Source organism: Callithrix jacchus, chromosome 6 (genome assembly GCF_049354715.1).
Source record: "Callithrix jacchus isolate 240 chromosome 6, calJac240_pri, whole genome shotgun sequence".
Classification (NCBI taxonomy): domain Eukaryota; kingdom Metazoa; phylum Chordata; class Mammalia; order Primates; family Cebidae; genus Callithrix; species Callithrix jacchus.
Window position 1 is genome coordinate 163,721,366 of NC_133507.1, and position 24,131 is coordinate 163,745,496.

The following is a 24,131-nucleotide window of genomic DNA, read 5'->3' on the forward strand; positions in this document are numbered from 1 at the left end:
AAACAAACTGACCCGACATTAGAAAATGGTGTTCTACTTTCTTTGAGCTGAGTGGGGTGGGTCAAACCTGTAATCCCAGCACTTAGGGAGGCTGAGGTGAATAGATCACTTGAGTCCAGGAGTTCGAGTCCAGCCTGAAAACATGGTGAAACCCTGTCTGTTTTAAAAATACAAAAATTAGCCAGGCATAGTGATGCACACCTGTCATCCTAGCTACTCAGGAGGCTGAGACAGCAGAATCGGTTGGGAAGCAGAGGTTGCAGGGAGCCAAGTTCGTGACTCTGCACTCCAGCCTGGGTAACAGAGTGAGACTCCATCTCCAAAAAAAAGAGTGTTCCTAAGGACTGAGATGGGAAATTGAGGCACGCAGACTGGAGTTGGGGTGGGGCTTGGTGAGAGAATGGGTTCAAGTAACCTAGGAAGGACTCTCAGAAAGTCAGAGCAACATAAAAATCATTTATTCTACCTCCCACTTCCACATTTTCCAGATATAGAAACCAAAGCTGAGAGGCAGGGGGATATGTATCCCAAAAGCACCACGTTGGTAGGGAGCAGGGTTGCCAGAGAAAACACAGGACATCCAGTTAAGTGAGAGTTTCAAACTCTCAGTGTATGTCTCAAATAATGCACAAGACTTAAACTAAAACTTTATTTACTTTTTGTCTTCAAAGGTAACTGGGCATCTGTATGATGATTTGCTAAGTCTTACAACCCTCGTGAGGGTAAAAAGATTAGAAAGATACTTAAACGTAATAAGCAAACATGCAAAATGAGGGCAACTCTTTCCCATTTTGCTGACAAGGGAACTGCACGTTAGGGAGGGGACTTGCCCCAAAGCCACCCTCACAATCCTCAGAGTCAGGATTTGAACCCGGTCCTGATTCCAGAGGTCTCAACTTCACTGTTGTGGCCAGGAACAGCTCCCAGTCCCACTCGTGTGTGTGCATGTTCTTTCTTGAATATGACTCTCTCCCCATCGTGTAAGTGGGTGGTTCCCCTCCCTGACATTGATGGACTCCATCTTCAGCACGCGCCTCCTGACCCAGCAGACCCCCATGAGCCCAGATCCCTGGGACCCGGTGGCTGTCCTTATCACATTCCTTGACTCCACATCTTAGGATCCAAGTCTGACCCTCTTCAGGATCTGCAGCTGTGTTACAGAAAAGGGGACCCGATCCAGACCACAAGGGAGGGTCCTCGGATCTCGTGTAAGAAGCAATTCAGCATGAGTCTGTAGAGTGAAAGCACAATTGTCTGTTTGTTTGCTTTTTTTGTTGTTTTGTTTTGGTTTGGTTTTGAGATGGAGTCTTTGTTGCCCAGGCTAGATAGAGAGTAGCGGTGTGATCTTGGCTCAGTACGACCTACGCCTCCCGGGTTCGAGAGATTTTCCTGCTTCAGCCTCCTGAGTAACTGGGATCACAGGTGCATGTCACCACACCTGGCTAATTTTTATATTTCTAGTAGAGATAGCATTTCACCATGTTGGCCAGGCTGATCTAGAACTCTTGACCCCAGGTGATCCACCTGCCTCAGCCTCCCAAAGTGCTGGGATTACAAATGTGAGCCACAGTGTAAGTTTATTCTTTCCTTAAAAAGCAAGTTTTTTAAGAAGATGAAGATGAAATAGCTACTCCATAGAGCAGCCCAGAGGGCGCTGGTGCCCATCTTTAGGGTCATTTCTTGCTGACATGCTAAATGAGGGCTAGACTCCTTTTTATTCATGACTCCCCTTTTATAGATCTTATAGGGAAACTTTCTGATGTTGCCATGGCATTTTTAAACTGTCATGGCGCTGGTGGCAAATGTAGGAGTGAGGATGAACAGAGGTCACTCTGGTCATCATCTTGGTTTTGGTGGGTCTTGGACTGGCTTCTTTACTGCAGCCTGTTTTACTGACAAGGTCTCTGTGACCTATATCCTGTGCTGCCCTCCTGTGTCATCCTGTGACTCAGAATGCCTTCACTGCCTGGAAATGAAACCCAGTAGGTCTCAGCCTCCTTTTACGCATCTCCTATTCAAGATGGAGCTGCTGTGGTTCACACGCCTCTGGCAGCTGGGCTCCCCGGGATCTCCTGAGGTTCTGTCCCCTCCGTGCCTAGCTCCTGGGTCCCTCTACCATCGCTGTCTTCCTGAGCCACCTGCCTCTGAGTTGTTCCTTCAGCAAGAAGAGGAATCACTTTCAGGTTCGGCTTTTGGGGGAAAAGATGGACCAGGCAGGAAGTAGGGAGGAAGACACAGACCCTGGTGTGGGCGATGGGGAGGGCAGAGCTGAGTGGGATCCAGCGGGTCTGGCTTTGTTCTTGTCTCTGCGAGTTGCCGATTGTGCAGACCTGCCGATTGTGCAGACCTGCCCCTCTCCTTCCCCATCGCATTGGACGGCGGCTCTTCCCTCCAGTGTTCAGACCCCAGGCCCCGGGTCAGATCAATGCCTTTTTCTCCTGCACCCCATCAGTCAGCAGATTTGCTTGACGTCATCTGAAAAATGCATCCAGCAGCAAGGCCCTGGCTCACTCCTTACTTCCGCCCCAGCCTCTCTTCACTTCCAGCCACAGGAGACCTGTGTGAGCTGAATTTATCACACCCTTCTCTGCTCAGACACACAGCTGCCCCATTTTCCTCAGTCTGAGCCAAAGGCCCCGCAGTGGCCCACCTGGCCCTCCCTGAGCTGCCTCATTGACTCCAGCCTCACCTTCCACCCGTCTCCCTCCCTTTCCCACCTACCCCATCCTCACACCTGACTGATGTTCACACATCTCTCCAGGCATCTGCTTTAGCTGCTCTCCGCCTGGACCACCCTCACTCCAGAAGACCCTTGTCCCCTCCAGCACCCCCTGCAGTCAGGTCCACCTTCCTCACCATCGTTCAGCAAGGACACACCCCGCCCATCCCTCTCCTTTCAGCATCTCTCTTCCTTGGCCTGTTTTGGGTTCATTTTTGCTGTTCCCCAGCACTTCCCACTTCCTAAAGGGCCCTTCAAGAAGCACCTGGCAGGGGCCGATGGCCTTGCTCTCCTTAGACTAGAAGCTCCACGGCAGCACAGCACAATCTTTGTGTCAGATTCAGTATCTAGTTAGTGCTCGGCATGCAGAAGGTGCTGGACCAGTGTTTGAGAACTATGGAAGAAGGGAGGGAGGGGAGAAGGGTAGGAAAGAGGAAGGGAAGAAGGGAGGGATGGGGAGAAAGGAGGGAGGGGAGGAGTGAAAAGGAGGGAGGGAAGGAAAGATAGGAAAGGGGAGGACAGATGGAGGGAAGGAAAGAGTTGAAAGAGGAAGAGAAGGAATGATGGAGGCCAGGAAGAAAGGGAGGAGGGAGGTGAAAAAAGAGGGCAGAAAGCAAGGCAGGAGAGCAGAAGAAAGGAGTAGGGAAGAAAAGAAAGGTGGGAGGGTGGGAGGGAGGGAGGGAAGGGGGATAAAGGGAAGGAACTTATTTTCTCTCTAGGCCCAGTTGTTCCAATTATCTGTCATTTGGCCAGCCTCCTGCATGGCGTCCTCCGGGCACAGTGACTCATGCCTCTAATCCCAGCACTTTGGGAGTTCGAAACAGGTGGATCACCTGAGTTCAGGAGTTCTAAACCAGACTGGTCAACATGGCAAAATGCCATCCCTCTTAAAAATACAAAGATTAGCTGAGCATCGTGGCAGGCACCTATAATCTTAGCTACTCCAGAATGTCAGGCAGGAGAATCACTCGAACCCAGGAGGCAGAGATTACAGTGAGCCAAGATCGCGCCACTGCACTCCAGGCTGGTAACAAAGCAAGACTCCATCTCAAGAAATAACAAAATACCTTCTCCAGGCAGCTGCCTTCTGATGATGCCCCTCCCCGGTTAAGCACAGACCCCGAACTCCTGCCTGACCCTAAAGTGCCAAGTGACGCCGCGCATGTACTCCTCTGGCCACACCTAGTGTCCTCTCAGTCATGCTGCTCCCTCTGCCTAGGTGTTTGCTGTCCCCTGTCTCAGAGCCTTCAATCCCTCTTCCCGGCTCCATCCCCTCATCCTCTGCCTGCCCAGCACCCACCTCCTGTCCATTTAACATGTAGCTCAGGTTGTAATCCCAGTACTTTAGGAGGCCAGGGGCAGAGGGTCACTTGAGCCCAAGAGCTTGAGGCCAGCCTGGGCAACAGAGTGAGACCCCACAACTCCACCAAAAATGTAAAAGGAAGAAAGATGTAGCTCAGGCATTACCCACCTCCAGGTAGCCTTCCTGATGGTGCCATACCCAGGTGGGCTCAGGGGCAGCCTCTGTTCTCTGGGCACCAGAAGCCTCCTTTCTGTGGCAGTGGTCCTGGGTCAGCTCCTGCAGGAATCCAGGCACAGGATGATGGTGGATGGATCAGGACTGAGGGTCAGAGATGCGGAGAGGCAGACAGCTTTGGGACGCAGTAGGATCAGCGGGATTTGCTGCACAGTGACTTTCAGGGTGCAGGGGAGAATTCCGGACCAACTATGTCTTCATCTCTCTCTTCCCTCCAATCCCAGGAGAGCAAACAAGGCAGAAGGACTTGTGGGCCCGACTCACCAGCTCTATCCTCAGGAACTCGAGGACCATCAAGTTCCATGGCTGGGAGGGAGCCATTCTGGACAGAGTCCTGGGCATCCGAGGCCAGGATCTGCGTACCTTGTGGACCTCTGGCCTCCTCTTCTTTATGTCGCTGGTGTCTTTCCAAGCGTCTACATTTCTGGTCATGTCACTCTAGTCTCTATGGTGAGCAGGACTGGGGAAGGAGTGTGGGGCTCAGGAGGTGATGTAGGTGGAGCCTCCCTGATCCTACCACCCTGTCCATCAAAACCCACACATTCTGGATCCTGTTCTCACCGGGTTTCTGCTATCTTCTGTGTGAATGAATTAATTCCATCATTCTGGTGAAGATGACAGCGGCCGTTGAGGTCTGCTCTTCTGAGAGTTCCAGGCTTCCATTGACGTGGGGAGGAGAGTTCAGGTGCAGACAGGCTGCAGAGGTAGAATCCAGGGTATGAGTGGCTTTCTTGCTGCTGGCCAACAAATGTCCATAGCCACCCTGTCACTGACGTGATTCTTGTTCTGCCGTTCTGTCATTTATTTCTGATTGCTGTCAGAACACTCTTCCTAAAGCACAGCTTTCAGAAGAATTTAAACATGATGCATAGGCAAGGCACAGTGACTTATGCCTGCCATCCGAGCTCTTTGGGAGGCTGAGGTGCCTTGAACCCAGTTGGTGGAGGTTGCAGTGTCCCCAGATTGTGCCACTTCACTCCAGCCTGGGTGACGGAGCAAGACTTTGTGTCAAAAACCAAACAAAACAAAACAAAAGGATCACAAATGGGACCAATACCTAGGGCCCTCCCATGCTGCTCTCTTCAGGAGTCCCCAGGCTCAGCCCTCATGTCTATCACCTTCATAGAGAGGCCTTTCCTGACCACCTTCACCAGCATCTGAGCACCCCTGCTTGTGCTAGTGCACTCTAACCTGCACCCGATTTCTCTTTACTTTTTTATTTTTGAAGACAGAATCTTGCTCTGTTCCCCAGGCTGGAGTGCAGTGAGGCAATGTCGGCTCACTGCAACCTCCACCTCCCAAGTTCAAACAATCCTCCCACCTCACCCTCCTGAATAGCTAGGATTACAGGCAGTTGCTACCATGCCTAGGTAATTTTCTTTTTTGTACCTTTAGTAGAGTTGGCATTTCACCATGTTGGCCAGGATGGTCTTGAACTCCTAACCTCAAGGGATCCATCCTCCTCAGCCTCCCAAAGTGCTGGGATTACAGATGGGAGCCACCGCACCTGGCCATACCTGCTTTAGTTTTTATTCTTCATAGCACTCTCCACCTGATGAGCTGTCTGTGTTAATGGTTTGTTTATGGATCGCCTGTCTCTTTCCCCCTCATTAGAATGATGGATCCATTAAGAGAGCAGCAACTTTGTTTTGCTCATTGCTGTTTGCCCAGAGCCCGGAACCCTGTCAGGTATATGATAACCAGGCAGTAGTTATTCATAGAATGAATGAATGTAAGAATGAATAAATGGCCGGGTGCTGTGGCTCACGCCTGTAATCCTAGCACTTTGGGAGACCGAGGTGGGTGGATTGCTTGAGGTCAGGGATTCGAGACCTGCCTGGACAATATGGTGAAACCCCATCTCTACTAAAAATAAAAAAAGTTAGCTAGGAATACTGATGCACGCCTGTAATCCCAGCTATTTAGGAGGCCGAGACAGGAGAATTGCCTGTACCCAGGAGGTGAAGGTTACATTGAGTCCAGACCATGTCACTGCACTGTAGCCTGGCAGAGAGAGAGAGACTGTCTCAGAAATAAATGAAAATAATTTTAAAAAGAATGAATGAAAGACCAGAAGGCCTAGATAGAAGGAATATGTTCCAGTAATCAATAGTGCACAAGGGAAATTACAGTGAATGAGAATTTATTTGAATATTTCTAGATAGCTAGAAGAGAAGACTTTTCTTGTTCCCAAAACAAAAGATAAATATTTGAGGTGATGACTGTCTCAGTTACCCCGATTTGATCATTACATATTGTCTACAGCTTGGGTCCCCAACCCTCCTGGCCACGGATCTGTACCAGTAGCCTGTTTTTGTTTTTCTTTTTTTTTCTCTCTTTCTTTTTGAGACAGAGTCTCAGTCTGTGCAGCGGTGCTATCTCAGGTAAATGTAACCTCCATCTCCGAGGTTCAAGTAACCTCCATCTCCGAGGCTCAGGTACCACCACACCTGGCTAATTTTTGTATTTTTAGTAGAGACAGGGTTTCACCATGTTGGCCAGGCTGGTCCCAAACGCCTTACTTCAGGTGATTCGCCCTCCTCATTCTCCCAAAGTGCTGGGATTGCAAGTGTGAGCCATTGCACCCGGGCTTTTTTTTTTTTTTTTAATTTGACAGGGAGTTTTGCTCTTGTTGCCCAGGCTGGAATGCAATGGCATGATCTTGACTCTCTGCAACCTCTGTCTCCCAGATTCAAGCCATTTTCCTGCCTCAGACTCCCAAGTAGCTGTGATTACAGGTATGAGCCACCATGCCAGGCTAATTTTTGTATTTCTAGTAGAGACAGGGTGTCTCTATGTTGGTCAGGTTGGTCTCGAACTCCCAACCTCAGGTGATCCACGTGCCTCAGTCTCCCAATGTGCTGGGATTACAGGTGCGAGCCACCGTGCCCATCTCACCTGTTGGGAACTGGGCAGGCAGCACAGCAGGTGAGCAGCGAACGGGCTAGGGAGGCTTTATCTGTGTTCACAGCCGCTCCTTATTTCTGGCATCACCACCTGAGCTCCACCTTCTGTCAGATCGGTGGCGTTGTTAGCGTCTCATAGGAATGCAAACCCTACCGTAAGCAGCACATGCGAGGGAGCTGGACTGCGTGCTCCTTATGAGAATCCAATGCCTGTTTATCTGTCAATGTCTCCCGTCAACTTCAGAAGGGATGCTCTAGTTTTAGGGAAACAAGCTCAGGGCTCCCACTAATTTTACGTTACGGTGAGTTGTGTAAATATTTCATTATATATTACACTGTAATAATAACAGAAGTGGGCCGGGCACAGTGGCACATGCCTGTTATCCTATCATTTTGGGAGGCTGAAGCAGTCAGATCACCTGATGTCGGGGGTTCAAGACCAGCCTGGCCAACATGGTGAAACACCGTCTCTGCTAAAGGTACAAAAACTGGCATGCTGCAAGAACCTGTCATCCCAGCTACTTGGGAGGCTGAGGCAGGAGCATTGCTTGAACCAAGGAGCGGAGGTTGCAGTGAGCCACAATCATAGCATTTTGGGAGGCTGAAGTGGGCGGATCACCTGAAGTCAGCAGTTCGAGACAAGCCTGGCCCACAGGTGAAACCTCGCCTGTAATATAAATACATTAATTAGCTAGGTGTGGTGGTAGGAGCCTATAAGCTGACTTACTCTGGAGGCTGAGGCAAAAGAATTGCTTGAACCCAGGAGGTCGAGGTTGCAGTGAGCCAAGATCATGTCCCTGGACTCCAGCCTGGGCAATATAGGAAGATTCTGGTTTTGTTTTTGTTTTTGTTTTTAAAGGCAAGCCAGTTACAAACCTATAATCCCAGAATTTTGGAGGCCAAGATGGAAAGATCACTTGAGGCTAGGAGTTCCAGGTAAACCCGGGCAACATAGCATGACCCCATCTCTACAAAACATTTTTTAAAAATTGGGCACAGTGGCATGTGCCCATAGTCTCAGCTACTCAGGAGGCTGAGGCAAGAGGATTGCTGCAGCCCAGGAACTGGAGGTTGCAGTGAGCCATGCTTGTGCCACTGCACTCCAGCCTGGGTGACAGAGTGAGACCCTGCCTCTCAAAAAAAGAATTCAGAGTAGAGAAAGGTATGAATTGTAAGTTCAAGCATTGCATGTGCCACATTTCCTTCAGAAGTGTGGATGCGTGCCCCAAGAACTCTGCATTCATTTCCCAGCACTGCCTTAACAAAGTACCCTAAACTGTGTGGCTTCAACCACAGAGACTTATTCTCACAGTTCTGGAGACCAGGAGTCTGAAATCAAGGGATTTTTTATTGTTTGTTTGTTTTTTCTCTGAAGGCTGTGATGGAGGTCCGTCCCAGGTCTCGCTCATGGATTCTCAGAGCCTCCAGAGTTCCTTGGCTTGCAGGTGGTCTTCTGTCTCTGTCTTGAAACTGTCTTCCCTTTGTAGGTGTCTTTGTCCACACATCCCCTTTTTATAAGGACACCAGGCACACTGGATTAGGATTCACCCTCATTACCTCAGCTTAGCTCGATTACATGTGAAGAGGCTATTTCCAAATAAGGTCGCATCCACAGACCCTGCGGCATAGGGCTTCAGCGTCTTTCAGGGAGACAGAGCACAACGCATAACACTATGGATTTGTAAATATTTTTAGTTTGAGTTTCTGGGTTTTATTTTTTATTTTTTCGTGTCGGATGAGTGATGTGATGATACCGCAAAAAGTTTTGAGAATGGCACATATCATAAAATAGCCTGATAACCCAATTGTCATGCTTAGGTTTTGGTTTTTTAAAATTTTAGTTTTTCTTGAGGCAGGGTCTTGCTTCAATACTCATGCTGGAGGGCAGTGGTGCAATCATAGGTCACCGCAGCCTTAACCTCCTGGACTCCAGCGATCTTCCCACCTCAGCCTCCCAAAGAGCTAGGATTATAGGAATGAGCCACCAGCCCCAGCTGTTCCCAATTTTTTGTTGGTACGTTGTTCATTTTTCTCAAAAAACACACCTTTTTATCTGTGCATACTGGCTCATGCCTGTAATCCTCAGTACTTTGGGAGGCCAAGGCAGGTGGATCTCTTGAGATCAGGAGTTCAAGACCAGCCTGGCCCACATGGTGTAACGCCTTCTCTACTAAAAATACAAAAATGAGCTGGATGTGGTGGTGTGTACCTGTAATCCCAGTTACTCGGGAAGCTTAGGTAGGAGAACCGCTTGAACCCTAGAGGCAGAGGTTGCAGCGAGCCAGGTTCATACTCCCGCACTCCAGACTTGGTGGCAGAGCGAGACTAACTCAAAAAAAGTGAAATATACATACATATAAACGTGCACATGAACACACACACACACTTTGGCAATTTTTTTATACATCAGCATTCACTGGTACAATGTAAATTCTATGGTAGATTTTATTTAGATTAATACAATCTAAATACTATTCTATTAAGTGCTACAACTAAAAAAAATAGGCCATGCATTTAAATTATTCAAAGTTCAAAAACTATGAAAGAGTATAGAACCGAGTCTCCCATATGGCAGCTCATGGCATATGTGTTTATGAGATCTACGTGAGGCTGGATACGGTGGCTCATGCCTGTAATCCCAGCATTTTAGGAGGCCGAGTCGGGTGGCTCACCTGAGGTCAGGAGTTTGAGAGCAGCCTGACCAACATGGTGAAACCACATGTATACTAAAAACACAAAAAGCAACCGGATGCGGCGGTGAGCCCATATAACCCTATCTACTTTGGAAGCTGAGGCAAAAGAGGTGCTTGAACCTGGGGGACAGAGGTTGCGGTTAGCCAAGATCATGCAACTTTACTTCAGCCTGGGCAACGGAGCGAGACTCCATCTCAAAAAAAAAAAAAAATCTAAATAAATTAACATTTAAGAAAATGAAAGATTTGGTTCTTTGGCTGCGTGGGCCACATTTCAAGTACTCCACAGCTGCAGATGGCCCGGAAATATGGTGTTTATTGCAAAAAGTTCTATCGGTTGGTGTTGGTGCAGCCTTAAAGCCGCTCTCCCACCCCTCCTCGAAGCGAACCGCTGTTACGGTTCCTTTGGTGATTCTTTTCCGAGATGATCTATGCACACAATCAGCACGTGGAGTTAATATATGTACCTAATAAAATCAGCATCTCCCGTGTAGTGCAAATGACCATGGAATGGAATGTATTCAGCTAGTTTCATAATGAAGTGCTCTTGAGTTTTTCCCAGGTTTCCTGTTAAAATTATTCTGTCGAGAACACCATTCTCTCACAGAGTACATTTTTAACAGTGGAATTCCCTGGCCAGAATGTTTATATGTTTTTCTCATTTCTTTTCCATTTTCTTTCTTTTTTTTTCTTTTCTTTTCTTTCTTTCCCTCTCACTATTCCCTCTTCCTACTTTTTTTCTTCCCTTTCCCCCTCTCATCCTCCTCTTTTTTCTCTCCCCCACTTTTCTCTTTCTTTTACAAGGTCTTCTATTTAATGGCATAATTCTAATTCACTGCAGCCTTGAACCCCTGGGCCCAAGCGATCCTCTTTCCTCAGCCTCCCAAGTAGCAGAGACTAAAACCTGTGCCCCCATGCCTTTCTATATTTTTATTTTCTTTTTAGTGGAGATGGGTCTTACTATATTGTTCAGGGTCGTTTTCATCTATGTAGGTGCTTTTCAAGAGATCTTACCAAAAGGTACCTGGATAGAACTTAGTCACTTGAAGCTCTTGTCCTTGTGTTGAAATTTTGTGTCTGCCTCCTCCATCCCGGGGAGATTTAAAACTTCTATCCCCTTTTCAGGCAGATCAGTGACTTCAGAAATGTACGAATGTTGTGAGGCAAGGCGGAAGGATCACATGAAGTCAGGAATTTGGGCCCAGGCTGGCCAGGAAGGTGAAACCCTGCCTCTACCAAAAATACAAAACTTACATGAGCGTGGTGGTGCACGCCTGTAGGCCCAGCTTCTCAGGAGGCCGAGGCATGCGAATTGTTTGAATCCGGAAAGCGGATGTTGCAGTGAGTCGAGATCGTGCCGCCGCACTCCAGCCAGGTACAAATAGCAGCTTTAGACTTGATCTCGCCAGGCATGACCACTGGGCACGTTCAGCATAGGATCACCGATTCTGCCTCAGTTTTCAGTGTCTTCTCTGGGGCCTGGAGTATAGCATCTGAAGCCGAGCTGGATGTCTTGCTGCATAAATACTCTCTCCACTTCCACCTGTGCCATCAGCCTGGGTGAAGACTCATGTCAGGGGAGAGCCGTCGTCCTCCTACAGCCCCACCTGTCTGATGGCTGAGACCTCTGCCTCATTTCCAGAACTCCCAGGGGACCTTGAACGTCTTGTTATCTGCTACATATGCAAGCACAGATTGCCCGTACCTCCCCTGAGACCTTCCTGCCACTCTCTGTAGAGCTGCCTGAAGCCTCGAAATCTTTATTTGCCTTTGGAGAAATTCTACTTCCATCTGCCCCAGACTCATCAAAATTACAGTAACAGCCAGCACTCCAACTTTCTGGATCCTGTTCCAGCAGAGAGGAAGTCTGTTCTTCAAGTCCTCTTTGTAACCCCATTTAAGATGAGGAAACAGAGGCAGATGAGCTCATGAATACAAAGTGCCAGAGCTTGGGTTCAACCTCGAATCCCTGGGCCCAGGGTTTCGAGGCTCGTGTTCAACCTTAGAGTTTGTGGGAGTAAAGGTTGATGTTGGAAGCTTTCTGTTTGGCACCCCCTACCCTGGTGTGTGGGGGTTGTGTCCTGGGTTGCCTGCAGAGACCCAGTTTATGCCTGCTGACCTGACGCATTTGTGACGCATTTGTGCAGTCTTTAACTGCAAAACGTCATGGTTTGGGAGAGAAATTCTGTGCTCACCCAGTTCACCCGCACCCTGAGGAGGCTCTGACACCACTGCACAGCTTCTGATACATACTGGAGAAAGCCAGCGCTAGGAGGTGCCTGTCAGCAGGAAGAGCTGCAAGCATCTACATCCACATGTAGACATATCTGTACACATACATTCATATACACACATCCATATATATACATGTCTTTACATCCACACACGTCTGTACACCCACACATTCATACACATGTCTACATATAGACACCTTCATGTACACATCACTGTACACACAATCCATATCCACACATTCATACACACCTATCTGTGTATTTTGGTATAGCTGTATACATACACATCTACACACATCCATGTACAGATAAATCCGTACACAGATGCATACACATTCGTCCACACACATCTGCACATACGTCGGTGGGGATCAGGGAAATACAGCATTAAGTAGTGACGGTCTGATAATAGCTAGTATTGTTTTGACATCTTTTGGGTGAACTGACTAGCTAGTGGCTATCAGAGGGGTGTGTGAGGTGTGTCTGCAGGTTGGCAGGGCCATCAAACGCGGTATTTGTAGTTGCTCGTGGCTTTTCTAGAGGATCTCCCATGTGGAGGCTTAGAGTGTAGTGAGCTGATCCTGTGGCCCGCCTGCCAATGTCTGCACCAGTGGCCAACAAAATTCTGGCTTTGCAGGCCTCAAGGACTTTGGATCGTACAGTAAAAAACGCTATATGCCATCATCGGACGTGTCTGGTCTGCAAGTGGAGATCCGTTGCCAGTGGCGGGATGGGAGCTGGAAGAGCCAGGAGGATGTTGCAGTCAGACAGGTTCAATAACCAGGGCTGGAGCTGGTGTGCAGCATAGGTGGCAGATGAGGTTGACTCTAGTCACATTCCATAGCGACGGTCGACTGAGTTCCTGATGGATCCAATGAGGGGGTTGTCAAGGAGAGAAGAGGAGTCCTCTGTGTTTATAACACAGGTTTCTAATTTTGAGAAATCCGGAGTTTAAAAAATTGGGGAAGGCCCGGGCATAGTGGTTCACACCTGTAATCTCAGCACTTTGGGTGGCCAAGGTGGGCGGATCACTTGGGATCAGGAGTTTGAGATCAGCCTCGCCAACACGGTAAAACCCCATCTCTACTAAAAATACAAAAATTAGCTGGGCACTGTGGTGTGCGTCTGTCATCCCAGCTACTTGAAAGGCTGATGCAGGAGAATTATTTGAACCCGGGTGGCGAAAATTGCAATGTACCTGGATCCTGCCACTGCATTCCAGCCTGGGTGACAGAGTGAGACTCCGTCTCAAGAAAAATTAAAAATTGCGGAAGAATCGGCATAGAAAGCCATTAGCTTGGCTATCTCCTGCCCTCTCTCTGGTCCCAGCTTGTGTAATCATGGCTGGGCTTTCTGTCCAAGCCTGTCATTTCAGATGACACCAAGGCCTTTTCAGGGCTAGAGAGACCTGCTGCCACCCATGGTCGGCAAGGCTGAGTGGTTTTAGGCACAGCTGGAGATGAAACTGGTGATGGGGGCAGCCCTGTCATCTTTACAGGGAACCTCACACAGCAGGTGGGCAGCAAGCTGGCCTCTCCACATCACTGAGCCATCTGCTGAGTGAGCAGGCCCATGTGACAGGTAGGAGATGCAACTCCCTGTGTCCTGTCTCCTCCGTGACCAGGCTAGGGTGTGGGCCAAATGCCTCCTGATGATCTTCATCACTTCAGTTTCTCAATATCAACATCCCATCTAAGGACAGACTCAGGCTCAGTGTGAGCCCCCAGAACTTCCCACAACCTCCGGCTGTCCCCAGAAACCATAAAATAGCAGATTTTGGGTTGTTCTTATTCTCACCCACAATAAGAAACATATGTAAAACATTGGCCTAAAATACACGAGGCATTTAAAACACACACACACAGGCTTAGCAGATGCTGGCACTGTGCCAGAGCCAGGGCGGTGACACCAGGGTGTGCCGCTTATGTTTTCTGAAAGATTCTAAGGTAAGGACAGGAGCTTGGGCTGGGGGCACTTGGAGCGGTGGCTGTTGACCACCTCATGTGGGTGTTTGGGAGTCATAACAGCTGGCCCATTTCCACCTGTCTGTTCTGGATGACCTTCAGTGTTGCAGACGCAGAAGCTTCAGAAAGTGAAATTTATTTAACGACCCATGATGTGTAGTTAATTCTTTTGTCATCTGTCCTATTTGATTTTGTTTCATTCTACTTCTTTTTTTTTTTTTTTTTTTTTTTATACAGAATCTCACAGTGTTGCTCGGACTGGATGCAATGGTGCAATCTTGGCTCACCGCAGCCTCTGCCTCCTGGGTTCAAGCGGTTCTCCTGCCTCAGCCTCCCAAGTAGCTGGGATTACAGGTGCCTCCTGCCATACTTTGTTATTTATTTATTTATTTGTATTTTTGTTGAGGCGGTGTTTTACTATGTCGGCCTGGCTGGTCTGAAACTCCTGACCTCAGGAAATCTGTCTGCCTTGGCCTTCCAAAGTGCTGGAATTACAGGAATGAGTCACTCTGCCCGGCCTCATTCTACTTTATCCTTGGGCCAAGCACAGTGTCCCACACCTATAATCCCAGAACTTTGGGAAGCCAAGGCAAGAGAATTGCTTGAGCCCAGGAGTTCAAGACCAGCCTGGGAAACATACTGAGACCCCTGTTTCTACAGAAAAAAAAAATGATGTGTATATATATATATGCACGTGCACACACACACACAAAGTTAGCCAAGGTGGTGGCACATGTCTGTAGTACCAGCTACTTGGGAGGCTGAGGTGAAAGGATCGATTGAGTCTTGGAGGTCAAGGCTGCAGGGAGCCACGATCAGGCCTGTCTGTGGGCTGTTGTGCAGGGCCCAGGTGTTGACTCTTCAAGGATCCCCCAATCCCAAGGACCCTGGGGTATTCCCGAGTCCTTTTTTTGCCTGGGGCTGGGGGTGTCGGTCCCTGGGGGCTGACCCTTTCATTTGCCTGCTCTCTATCCCTGCAGCACCGATGGAAAGGAAGGAGGCTGGATGATGAGTGGCTGCCGTGGATGCCAAGCTGTTCGTGTCAGGACTGTCAGGGCTGCTTGCCCTTGGCCTGCTGCAGCAGCGGGGCTGGCTGCGGACCGAATCCCTGAGTATCCCGTATGGCCTCCCGGGTAAGGCACTGCATGCCTGGCTGCGGGGAAGGTGGAGGTGGCAGGGCCTTCCCCGGTTCCTGTGGCTGTGGCTCTGTGAGCTAAAATACGCTGTCACCACAGGATTTTCCATCAGTCATTCTGTGGGCTCTGAGTAGGACTTAGTAGCTTCTCATTAGGAAAAAAAGAAAAAAAAGTGTGTCTGTTTAGGGGACATTCATTCATCTCTTAAGACCTCCCCACGGACAGGTTTTGATGGAGTGATGGGCGAAGCAGACCACAGGGCTGGGAGAACACGGCAGAGGCCAGGCTGGGCTTGGGCCTCCTCCTCTTGGAGCCCTGGTGGAGGGCTGCCTGGCAGAGGAGGGTAGGGGTTCTTTGATCGATCCTCACAGCTCAGGCAAAGCAGCCAGCGCACCAGTGCAGCACTGGCCAGAGGCTGCAGACAGAGAGCGGCTCAGACAGCGCCTACAGGCTTGGGCCGGGCCGCACACTCCACTGCACACAGATCCTGGCTTTCAGTCACAAGGCTGGTGCCCCGGCCAGGTGGGATGTCCAGAGAGAGTACCTGAGTCTGGCAAGTGGCGATCTGAGTACCCTGAGCTCATCCCCAGAGATGAACTTGCTTCCAATAGCATAGCCATATAGGAATGAATCCAGGGCTGGCACTTCAGCTTCAGTCTTATGTCTATTCATCTAGGATTGCTTCAGCCCTGGAGGCAGAGGTTGCAATGAGTCAAGAATGTGCCACCGTACTCCAGCCTGGGCAACAGAGTGAGATCTTATCTCTAAAATAAACAAATAATAAGTTTACAAAAAAGCCAGTCACAGTGGCTCACGCTTGTAATTCCAGCACTTTGTGAGGCTGAGGCAGGCGGATCACGAGGTCAGGAATTCAAGACCAGACTGGCCAACATGGTGAAAGCCTACCTCTAATAAAATACCAAAATTAGGCAGTCATAGTGGCGGCTGCCTGGTTCCAACTGCCCTCCTGGCAGGACTAGGAACTTCTGACCTCTCCACCATCCGGGGCTAAGACCTTGACCAATGTCAGGGTTGGCGTCCCTCTGGCTGGCTGTTGAATGTCACCTCCATAGCCTCTCTGCTGTGCCAGAGTCCCATGGCCACCCACAGGGCAGTGAATTTGAAAAAGTGCTCAGGACTCTGCACACTATGCTGTTCACAGCTGTCATTGACTACAGTGAGAGGAGGCAGGAGTGTTGGCACAGGGAAGGGGGCCGGGGTGGAGTCTAGAGTGCACCACGGCCAACACCTACTATCATTTCCCAGTCCCTGTGCCTTCACATGGGACGCACTTGTCTGTCCCAGCACTATGTCACCCAGGGTGTTTGGTGTGGCTGCCTAATTGGCAGGTGCTGCTTGGCTCAGAGCACAGTGTCAGACTCCTAGGAGGCAAGCAGGGGTCTCGAATAAGCCACGTTTGTACAAACAGTTCAGATGCAGAGCACCTTGTATCACTCCTAGGATTGGTGGGAACCCTCCCCCAGTCCAAGTTCCCAGACAAGCTATGAGCAGGTCATGCAGAGGCAGCTCGGGTCTGCTGTGACAACTCACTCGCAATCTCCAGTGCCTGCTGCTCTATTCCTTTTCCTCCACTCCCGCCATCATCTTAATCCCAGGAAGAGGCCCTATCTCTTTGAGGCCTGTGCTGGGCCTCTGAGCTGCCCAGAGGCCTCATGGTGGGTGTTGGCCGCCAGTTGCAGGGCCCCTGGCCACACTGAAGGACTCCTACCTGGAAGTGATGCTGCGGCCCCTGGAGGAGGTGTGGAGGGAGTGGGCAGAGGAGGCCATGTGGTGGCTACAGGCCTGGGTGCCCGGGATGCCAGGCAACCAGGGTCCCAGGCCTATCAGGTTGACCCTGGGGGCCATGAAAGGCACTCTGGAGCTGGTGAGTGAGAGCAAGGATGAGATGTGGCTGGCAGTTGAGGATGACCGAGACAGCTCTCACTGTCCCCTCCCTTTCCAGGTGGCCCACCAGATGCTTTCCTGGGCTGAGGCCACGTTCTCATGGGCACTGAAGAGGCTCTGCAAAGCCCTGCTGGACCTGTATGGCCTCACAGCCAGGTAACACTGGGTTTGGGGTGTCGCATCCAGCGTTCCTGCCACGTATCAGTTGCATTGCTGAACCCTTCAACACGCTCTGACTCACTGACTACTTTGACTGCCCTACACAGAGGCTTCTTCACTCCTTATTGCACAGGAGAGGAAACTGGGATTTCTTCCTCACTCCAGAGAGACCTCGTGAGCACAGTCCCAGTGCAGGCAGGATTTTAGGAGCTGCTGCGGAAGAGTGCAGTGGGCAAAGATGACCCCTGCCTTCAGGAAGCTCAGTTTTACTCAGAGACAGACACGAAGCCCAAGAAATCATCTACAGCAGAGTATGCACAGCTCCCTGCAGAAAGCCCGAGAATCACCTCTTAAGCAGGCCATTCTGCTCTGTCACATTTCCTTGCTTTTGCTTTGTAATCATCTTTTTTTTTTAAATGGAGTCTTGCTCTGTCTCAGTTGTGTAATCTCAGCTCATTGCAACCTCTGCCTCCTATGTTCAAGTGATTCTCCTGCCTCAGCCCTCCGGGTTGCTGGGACTACAGGTGTGTGCACTACTGCACCTGGCTAATTTTTTGCGTTTTTAGTAGACAGGGTTTTGCCACTCCAGGCTGGTCTCAAACTCCTGACCTTCAGTTATGTAACCCATTCGGCCTTCTAAAGTGTTGGAATTACAGGCATGAGCCATTACTCCCGACCTGTTACGTAATCTTTTAAACACATAAAAGCCCTTCTTTCTTGCAGGCTGTGCAGAAGCCGGCTACAGGCTGGGTGTGGCCCACCGCTCATCGTTTACCACCACTGAGCCATACCTTAGGTGGCAAATGCTTGAGATGGAACATTGGTGAGACGGTGAGCTGGGGATCCTATGGTGTGGCCATGGCCAGCTTTGAGGAGAAAGTACAGTTCAAGCAAGAGCCACAGGGCCAGTGTGGAAAGAGAGCTCCAGGTGGGGGCTCCACTGCACAGAGGACTGGGAGAGGGATGTGCTTGTCCTGTTTGTTTTTGAGATGGAGTCTCATTCTCCGTCACCCAGGCTGGAGTGCCATGGTGTGATCTCAGCTCACTGCAACCTCTCTCAAATTCAAGTGATTGTCCTGCCTCAGCCTGCCAAGTTGCTGGGATTACAAGCATTCACCACCTTACCCGGCTAATTTTTGTATCTTTAGTAGAGATGGGATTTCACTGTATTTTCCAGGCTCGTCTTAGAATCCTGGGCTCCAGAGACTCTGTGCAGGGATTACGGGCATGAGCCACCGTGCCTGTCCTGTTTGAATAGCAAGGTGGTGGGGCTGATGCGACTGGGAGGTTCCAAGGCTAGGGGATGAGAGGAGGACTCTGGCTTCTGCACTGACCTACGAAGGATGTGATCACCCATTCACTTCAAAAGGCCCCTTTTGTCCCTGTGTTGAGAACACGGGGGTGGTGGATAGAAATGGGGAACCCAGTCTAGAGCAGGGGCCTGGGGACCAAATATCCTTTTCCCTCACAGCCATGATGCCCACCAGGAACCGGGCTACAGGCAATGGGGCCGCCCCTTCTTCCATGCCGGTGGCCTTGCAGAGCATCTGGATTCTGGTTCTGCCTCTTCCTGGGATGTCTCTGCATCGGCTCTGTGTGCCTCAGTTTCCCCAGCTGTAGAATAGGGACCGGACCCACATCATGGGGAAAAGGCTCCACGTAATACAAGTTCCCGCTCCTGCCGCCTTGCGGTCAGAATGTAGGCTGAGGAAGGGAAGAGCTCCCAGGGCGGGGCTTTGGCTTGGTTGAACAATCACCTGCCTGGTTATTTGCCTACCCGGTGAGTGGAATCTCGTGGGGATACCAAAAAATGGATTTAAATGGCAGTGAGGGTGTCGAAGCTGCTTCCGGCCCCCAGCTGCAGGGCCTCTGGGCTCCCTAAAAGGTAAGCGAGTCCACCTGCCCGTCCCCCTCAGTGGCCCATCAACAACAGAGCGTGCAATATTTCTCTTCTCACTCCAACCCCACATGAGCCCAGATCTCCCCGATCATTCATATCTCACAGGCTTGACCCTACTCTACATATTGAGAAAGTTCCAGTCTTCCCCTCAACTGTAGAAATTGCCTAGACCTGTCGGTCAGGCACACTGGCTTATGCCTGTAATCTCAGCACTTTGGGCAGATCACTTGAGGTCGGGAGTTCGAGACCAGCGTAGCCAACATGGGGAAACACTGACTCTACTAAAAATTTAAAAATCAGCCAGGCATGGCAGTGAGCGCATGTAGTTCCAGCTACTCTGGAGGCTGAGAAAGGAGAATCACTTAAATCCAGGAGGCAGAGGTAGCTGGGAATCGAGATCGTACCACTATACTCGAGCTTGGGAAACAGAATGAGATTCTGTCTCAAAAAAACAAAACAATTTCCTACACCTTCCAGCTCCTATTTTTTGCATCCACACACAGAGTCCCCATGCTGCCCAAGACCCAGGGGGCAGATCAGACATGACATAAGATATCTGTGTCATCAAAATAAGGCAGCTTGTTTCTGTCCCGGCGTCACCCACCACCTCCGCTGTCATGCCAGCCTCTGTGCTCCTCCAGCTCATTATGGGATTTTCTAGAACAAGGACAGCCCTCCCCAAGATGCACCCCAATTCTCTCCATGGTATAGCTCTTCCTGCAGACCTGTGAGCTCCCCCTCTGCAGCCAAAGAAAGCACGGCTCAGCAGCTTGTCCTGCGGGTTCCCTCTAGGAACTACTCAGTGGTGGTGACGCCGCTGCTTCCTGGGGGCGATGTGGTGTGGGGGACTGGCTACCTGATGGAGGAGAAGCTGCCGTGGCCACTCCGACACCTGTCCAGGGCCAACATGCCATCCGAGTTCTACCGGCTCAGATGCCGCCTGCTGCAGGGTCTCTGGAGGCATGAGTCCTGCCCCGGGCTGTGCCACCCTACTCCCTGGGAGCCCCCCACCCCGTGGGCACAACAGCAGGGCCATGCAGGGGCAGGGACTGTGGCGGCACAGGGAAGCCTGCAGAGGCCTGTGGCATTACCGTGCTAGGCCCAGAGCTTATTGGACTTCCCAAGGTCCTATGGGACTAGGGCTGAGGCTGCACATCCTGCTTTTCTCCAGATTATATGACCTTGCCCAGCAGTGCAGTCAAGGGCGGTGCTGGGACGATGAGCTCTGGGCTCCCGAGAAGCTTGCCTGTGGCTCAGGTGAGTCTGCTAACATCCGTGGACTCAGCTTCCTTTACTGTGAAATGCAGGTAACCACGTGGCTTACTCACGTGGGTAAGGAGCATGTATGGTTTTTAATGCACGAGGAAGCCCCTCATGTCCGTGTGGGAGCCACCGTACCCAGGCTTGGCAAGTAGCGGTTTATCGGTGTGCGACTCACATGGAAGTCTACGGCTCCATAGAAGCGTGGGTGTAGTCAGGTCTTAGCAGCACGCTGATCTTGTAAAAAAAAAAACAAAAAAAAAAACAAAAAAAAACAGCCTGGTCTTGAAGTCCTGTGCGTGTGACCATGGGCTTCTCTGTGCCCCTCAGTTCTGACAGCTGACCACGGGGCCGGTAGCGCCTCCTTTGGGATGCTGGCCCTGGCCAACAGGTGTCTGGCTGTGCACTATGGATGGTGCTTTCCCACCATGGGCACGAACACCCCCAAGGCACAGCTCAGGGGCTACACTGGCTGGACTGGTCAGACCTGTTCCTTCACAGGCCATCTCTTCCCTACCGTGAACAGGGCTGGTCTGCAGGACACCAGTGTCATGTTTGAGGTAGCCGTTGGCCATCCACTTAAACGGTCAATGTTTTTTCCCCACTTGAGCAGCTTCCTTGAGATTAAATGGATGACTTGTATAATTTTTTTTTTTTTGAGACTAGGTCTCACTCTGTTGTCATGGTTGGAGTGCAGCGGTGCGCTTTCGGCTCCCCGCACCCTTGACCTCCTGGGTTCAAGTGATCTTCCTTCCTCAGCCTCGCAAAGTGCTGGGATGGCTTAGCACCACCGTGCCCGGCTGATGTGTGAATTTTAAGTGCACGATTCAGTGGCTTCCAGTTTATTCAGAGTTGTGCATGCCTTACCACAATTGTTTTTAAAAGCTACCAGTGTGCCTGGTATGTCCATGGCTGTGCCTGCTCTGGACATCCGATGTAAACAGAAGGATGACTATGTGGCTTCTGAGCCAGGCTTTGTTACTTAGCACAGCAGTTTTGTAGCGGGTCTGGGGACTCTATTCCTCGTTAGGGCGGAATCGGGCCATAGCCATTCAGCTCACGTCATCCTGAAGCTGGTGGGGGATCACTGGGCCTCTGGCTGCCGCACCAGGGGAGGGGGACTCCTGGCCTCAGGGCAGGCTAAGCCAAGGCTCTAGGCATCGGGGTACCCAGCAGGGATCGTGCTCCCACTGCGGTGGATGGAGCTGGCTCCACTCAGCGTGCCTTTGTGGCTGCTTCTCCCCAGACCACGCCCTGGTTGCCAGGGCCCAGCACGTGGTGACTTTTGACGGCCGGGTGTGGGACCTCAGCGTCCAGTGCAGCAGCATCCTCCTGGCCCAAGACTTTGCTCACAGCACATTCTCACGGATGCTGAGTCGGACAGGCTTGGGGCTCATGGTCCTGACCTTGGAGCTGAACCATGTGACCCTCATCTACTCCAGCCTTTAGGTGAGGAGGAGAGTCCCGAGCTTCCCCTGGAGACCTATGCCTGTGGCAGGTTGCCTGGGGGATGGCAGTTTCAAGCTCGTCCCCTGGCTGTCGGTCATCCCTCCTGCCCACTTCCTCCGGTCCACAGGCCTACAGGCTGTACAACTCCTCCATGCCACGGGATAGCCGTCCAGACCTCCGGCTGCCTTTTGCCATGAAAAGGAGGGAGGTCCCCAGGATTGAGCCGGCCAGTGAGGACGGGGTCTCCATGTCCTGTGACGTGGTCACCGGCCTCTGCAGCCTGACTGTGCACCTGTGGCACCACGGTTAATCTGGGCCCTGGCAGAGTTGGCCCACCATCAAAATCCTGTTCGGGATGCACCATTCTCAGCTTCCAGTGCAACAGGTCCCCGAGCTGTAGGCAGCCACTGTGGTTGAGAGGCCGGCACCAAGGCCCAGGCTTTCTTCCCGCATCCCTTGGATATATGGCTCCAAGGTGGAGTTGGCCTTTCTGTGGTCCCTCTGCCAAAGAACACAAAGGGCAGGCCTGGATTCTGGCCACTCGTGCTGACGATGTGGAGAGGGGATGGGGGGACACATGCTGTCCTCAGTCTCTGTGCTTTCTCTCCTTCTTCTGATGAGGGTTTGGGGCCAGAGCTCTGGGAGTCTGGGTTGGAGGGATTTTACCAATCCTTCGTGTGCCTGAGGCTTATCTCTCATCCAGGACCCCTGGGGGAGGATCAGGGGCTCTCAGGATCACCTCATCTTTCCTCCTCCCCACAGGCATATCCGCTGGCCTTCTGGACACCAGCGACAACGAAGCAGGCACCGATCTGATGTTGCCGGACGGCTCTGTGGCTCACAGCCTGGAGGAGCTCAGCCCGGCCTGGCAGGTGAGCAGGTGCACCTGCTTTTCTTCCCTCCGGCTGAGTGTCTCGAGGGCCGCTCGCTGCAGAGTCCCAGGAGCGGCAGGTGGCCTGCCGGCTCTGCAGTGGTCTTTGCAGACCCAGGGTCGGGTGGAGTCTCCCGCTAAGGCCAATGTATGTGGGGGAGCCACATGGTTCAGCTGCATGCATGAGTCTTGCATCTGTCCCACCAGGTGGATGGTGACTGCAGGGCCACCGAGAAGCCTGAGCCGAGCTGCCCAGAACAGAGCCCCGCCCGCCAGGCCTTCTTCCAGGACCCCTCATCCAGCTTGGGGAACTGCTTCCGGGTGGTGAGTGTGAGCCTGTGCCCTGGAGCACAGCAAGCTCTTTCCCCAATCTACCCTGGGGATTGGCATGGAGCAGAGGCCTAGGCTAGAGACAGTGACTGGGGGGCTCTGATTTCAGATGGAGCCTGCACCATTCCTTAGCCTTTGTGTGCAGGACTCCTGTGGCACCCGGGAGCTCCAGCCTGCCTGCACTCTGGCAGCCACCTATATCCACCTCTGTGCCTGCAGCTTCGTGTCCCTGACCCTCCTCCACAGTGCGGTAAAGTGTCCCATCTGGCGGGCTAAGAGTCAAAACAAATCATTTAAGGCCCGATACAGCCTGGATGTGTGTCTCCTCCAAATCTCACTATTGTTAGAGGGTGTGCATCCCTCATGGATGGTTTAGCATCCTGCGTTTGGTGAAGTGTGAGTTCTTGCTCTATTTGTTCAACTGAGAGCAGTTTGTTTATAAAGAGCCTTGCCTCTCCTCTCTCTCTTTGCACACACTCCCATTTCTGCCACGATCGTAAGCTTCCCAAGGCCTCACCAGAAGGCAAGCAGATGCCGGAGCTGTGCTTGTACAGCCTGTAGAACTGTGAGTCAATTATATGTGTTATTTATGATCTACCCAGGCTGGAGTGCAGTGGCACAATCTCACCTCACTGAAACTTTCACCTCCCAGATTCAAGCAATACTCCTCCCTCAGCCTCCCAAAAATACCGGCAGGTATTTTTGTAGAGATGATGTTTTTCTAAGTTGTCCAGGCCGGTCATGAATTTCTGACCTCTGGTGATCCACCTCCCTCGGCCTCCCAAAGTGCCGGATGACAGGCGTGAGCCACCACGCCCAGCCTCACGAGGGATTTGAATGTCCACTATCGTTTAGGGAAAATGCTCAGCCCCCGTTTTTCCTCTGCTCTCCTACTTCAAAAATCATCATCCACACAGAAGATGACTTGTATGAGCAAACGTGTGGGGATTCGTCTCCACTACCAGGGCGGACCTCTAATTCAGTTCTGACACTAGCTACCTTGAGATCCTTCAGCCAGCGCCGCATACAATCGCCCCAGCCAGAGCCCCATTAAAAGGGCATAAATGT

At 51.1% G+C, this 24,131-nt stretch overlaps 1 protein-coding gene and 1 pseudogene across 3 annotated transcripts in view; one reads left to right on the forward strand and one right to left on the reverse strand.

Annotated features, from left to right (window-relative positions):
* LOC144576846 (uncharacterized) overlaps positions 1 to 24,131 on the forward strand; it is an 87,389-nt gene that overhangs the window by 61,763 nt on the left and 1,495 nt on the right. For 2 of the 3 annotated variants that reach the window (XM_078329203.1, XM_078329202.1), the window contains exons 2-6: positions 15,034 to 15,186; positions 17,153 to 17,250; positions 17,977 to 20,410; positions 22,625 to 22,734; positions 22,941 to 24,131. The exon at positions 22,941 to 24,131 is cut by the window's right edge and continues 1,495 nt beyond it. In XM_078329203.1, coding sequence (XP_078185329.1) covers positions 20,116 to 20,410; positions 22,625 to 22,734; positions 22,941 to 23,138 — 603 coding nt within the window. In that variant the 5' untranslated portion in view covers positions 15,034 to 15,186; positions 17,153 to 17,250; positions 17,977 to 20,115 and the 3' untranslated portion in view covers positions 23,139 to 24,131. Of the gene's footprint in view, positions 1 to 13,131; positions 14,408 to 15,033; positions 15,187 to 17,152; positions 17,251 to 17,976; positions 20,411 to 22,624; positions 22,735 to 22,940 lie in introns of those variants that run through there. The other variant, XM_078329204.1, reaches the window with a different exon arrangement.
* Positions 8,892 to 8,989, reverse strand: LOC128931674 (small nucleolar RNA U13; annotated as a pseudogene).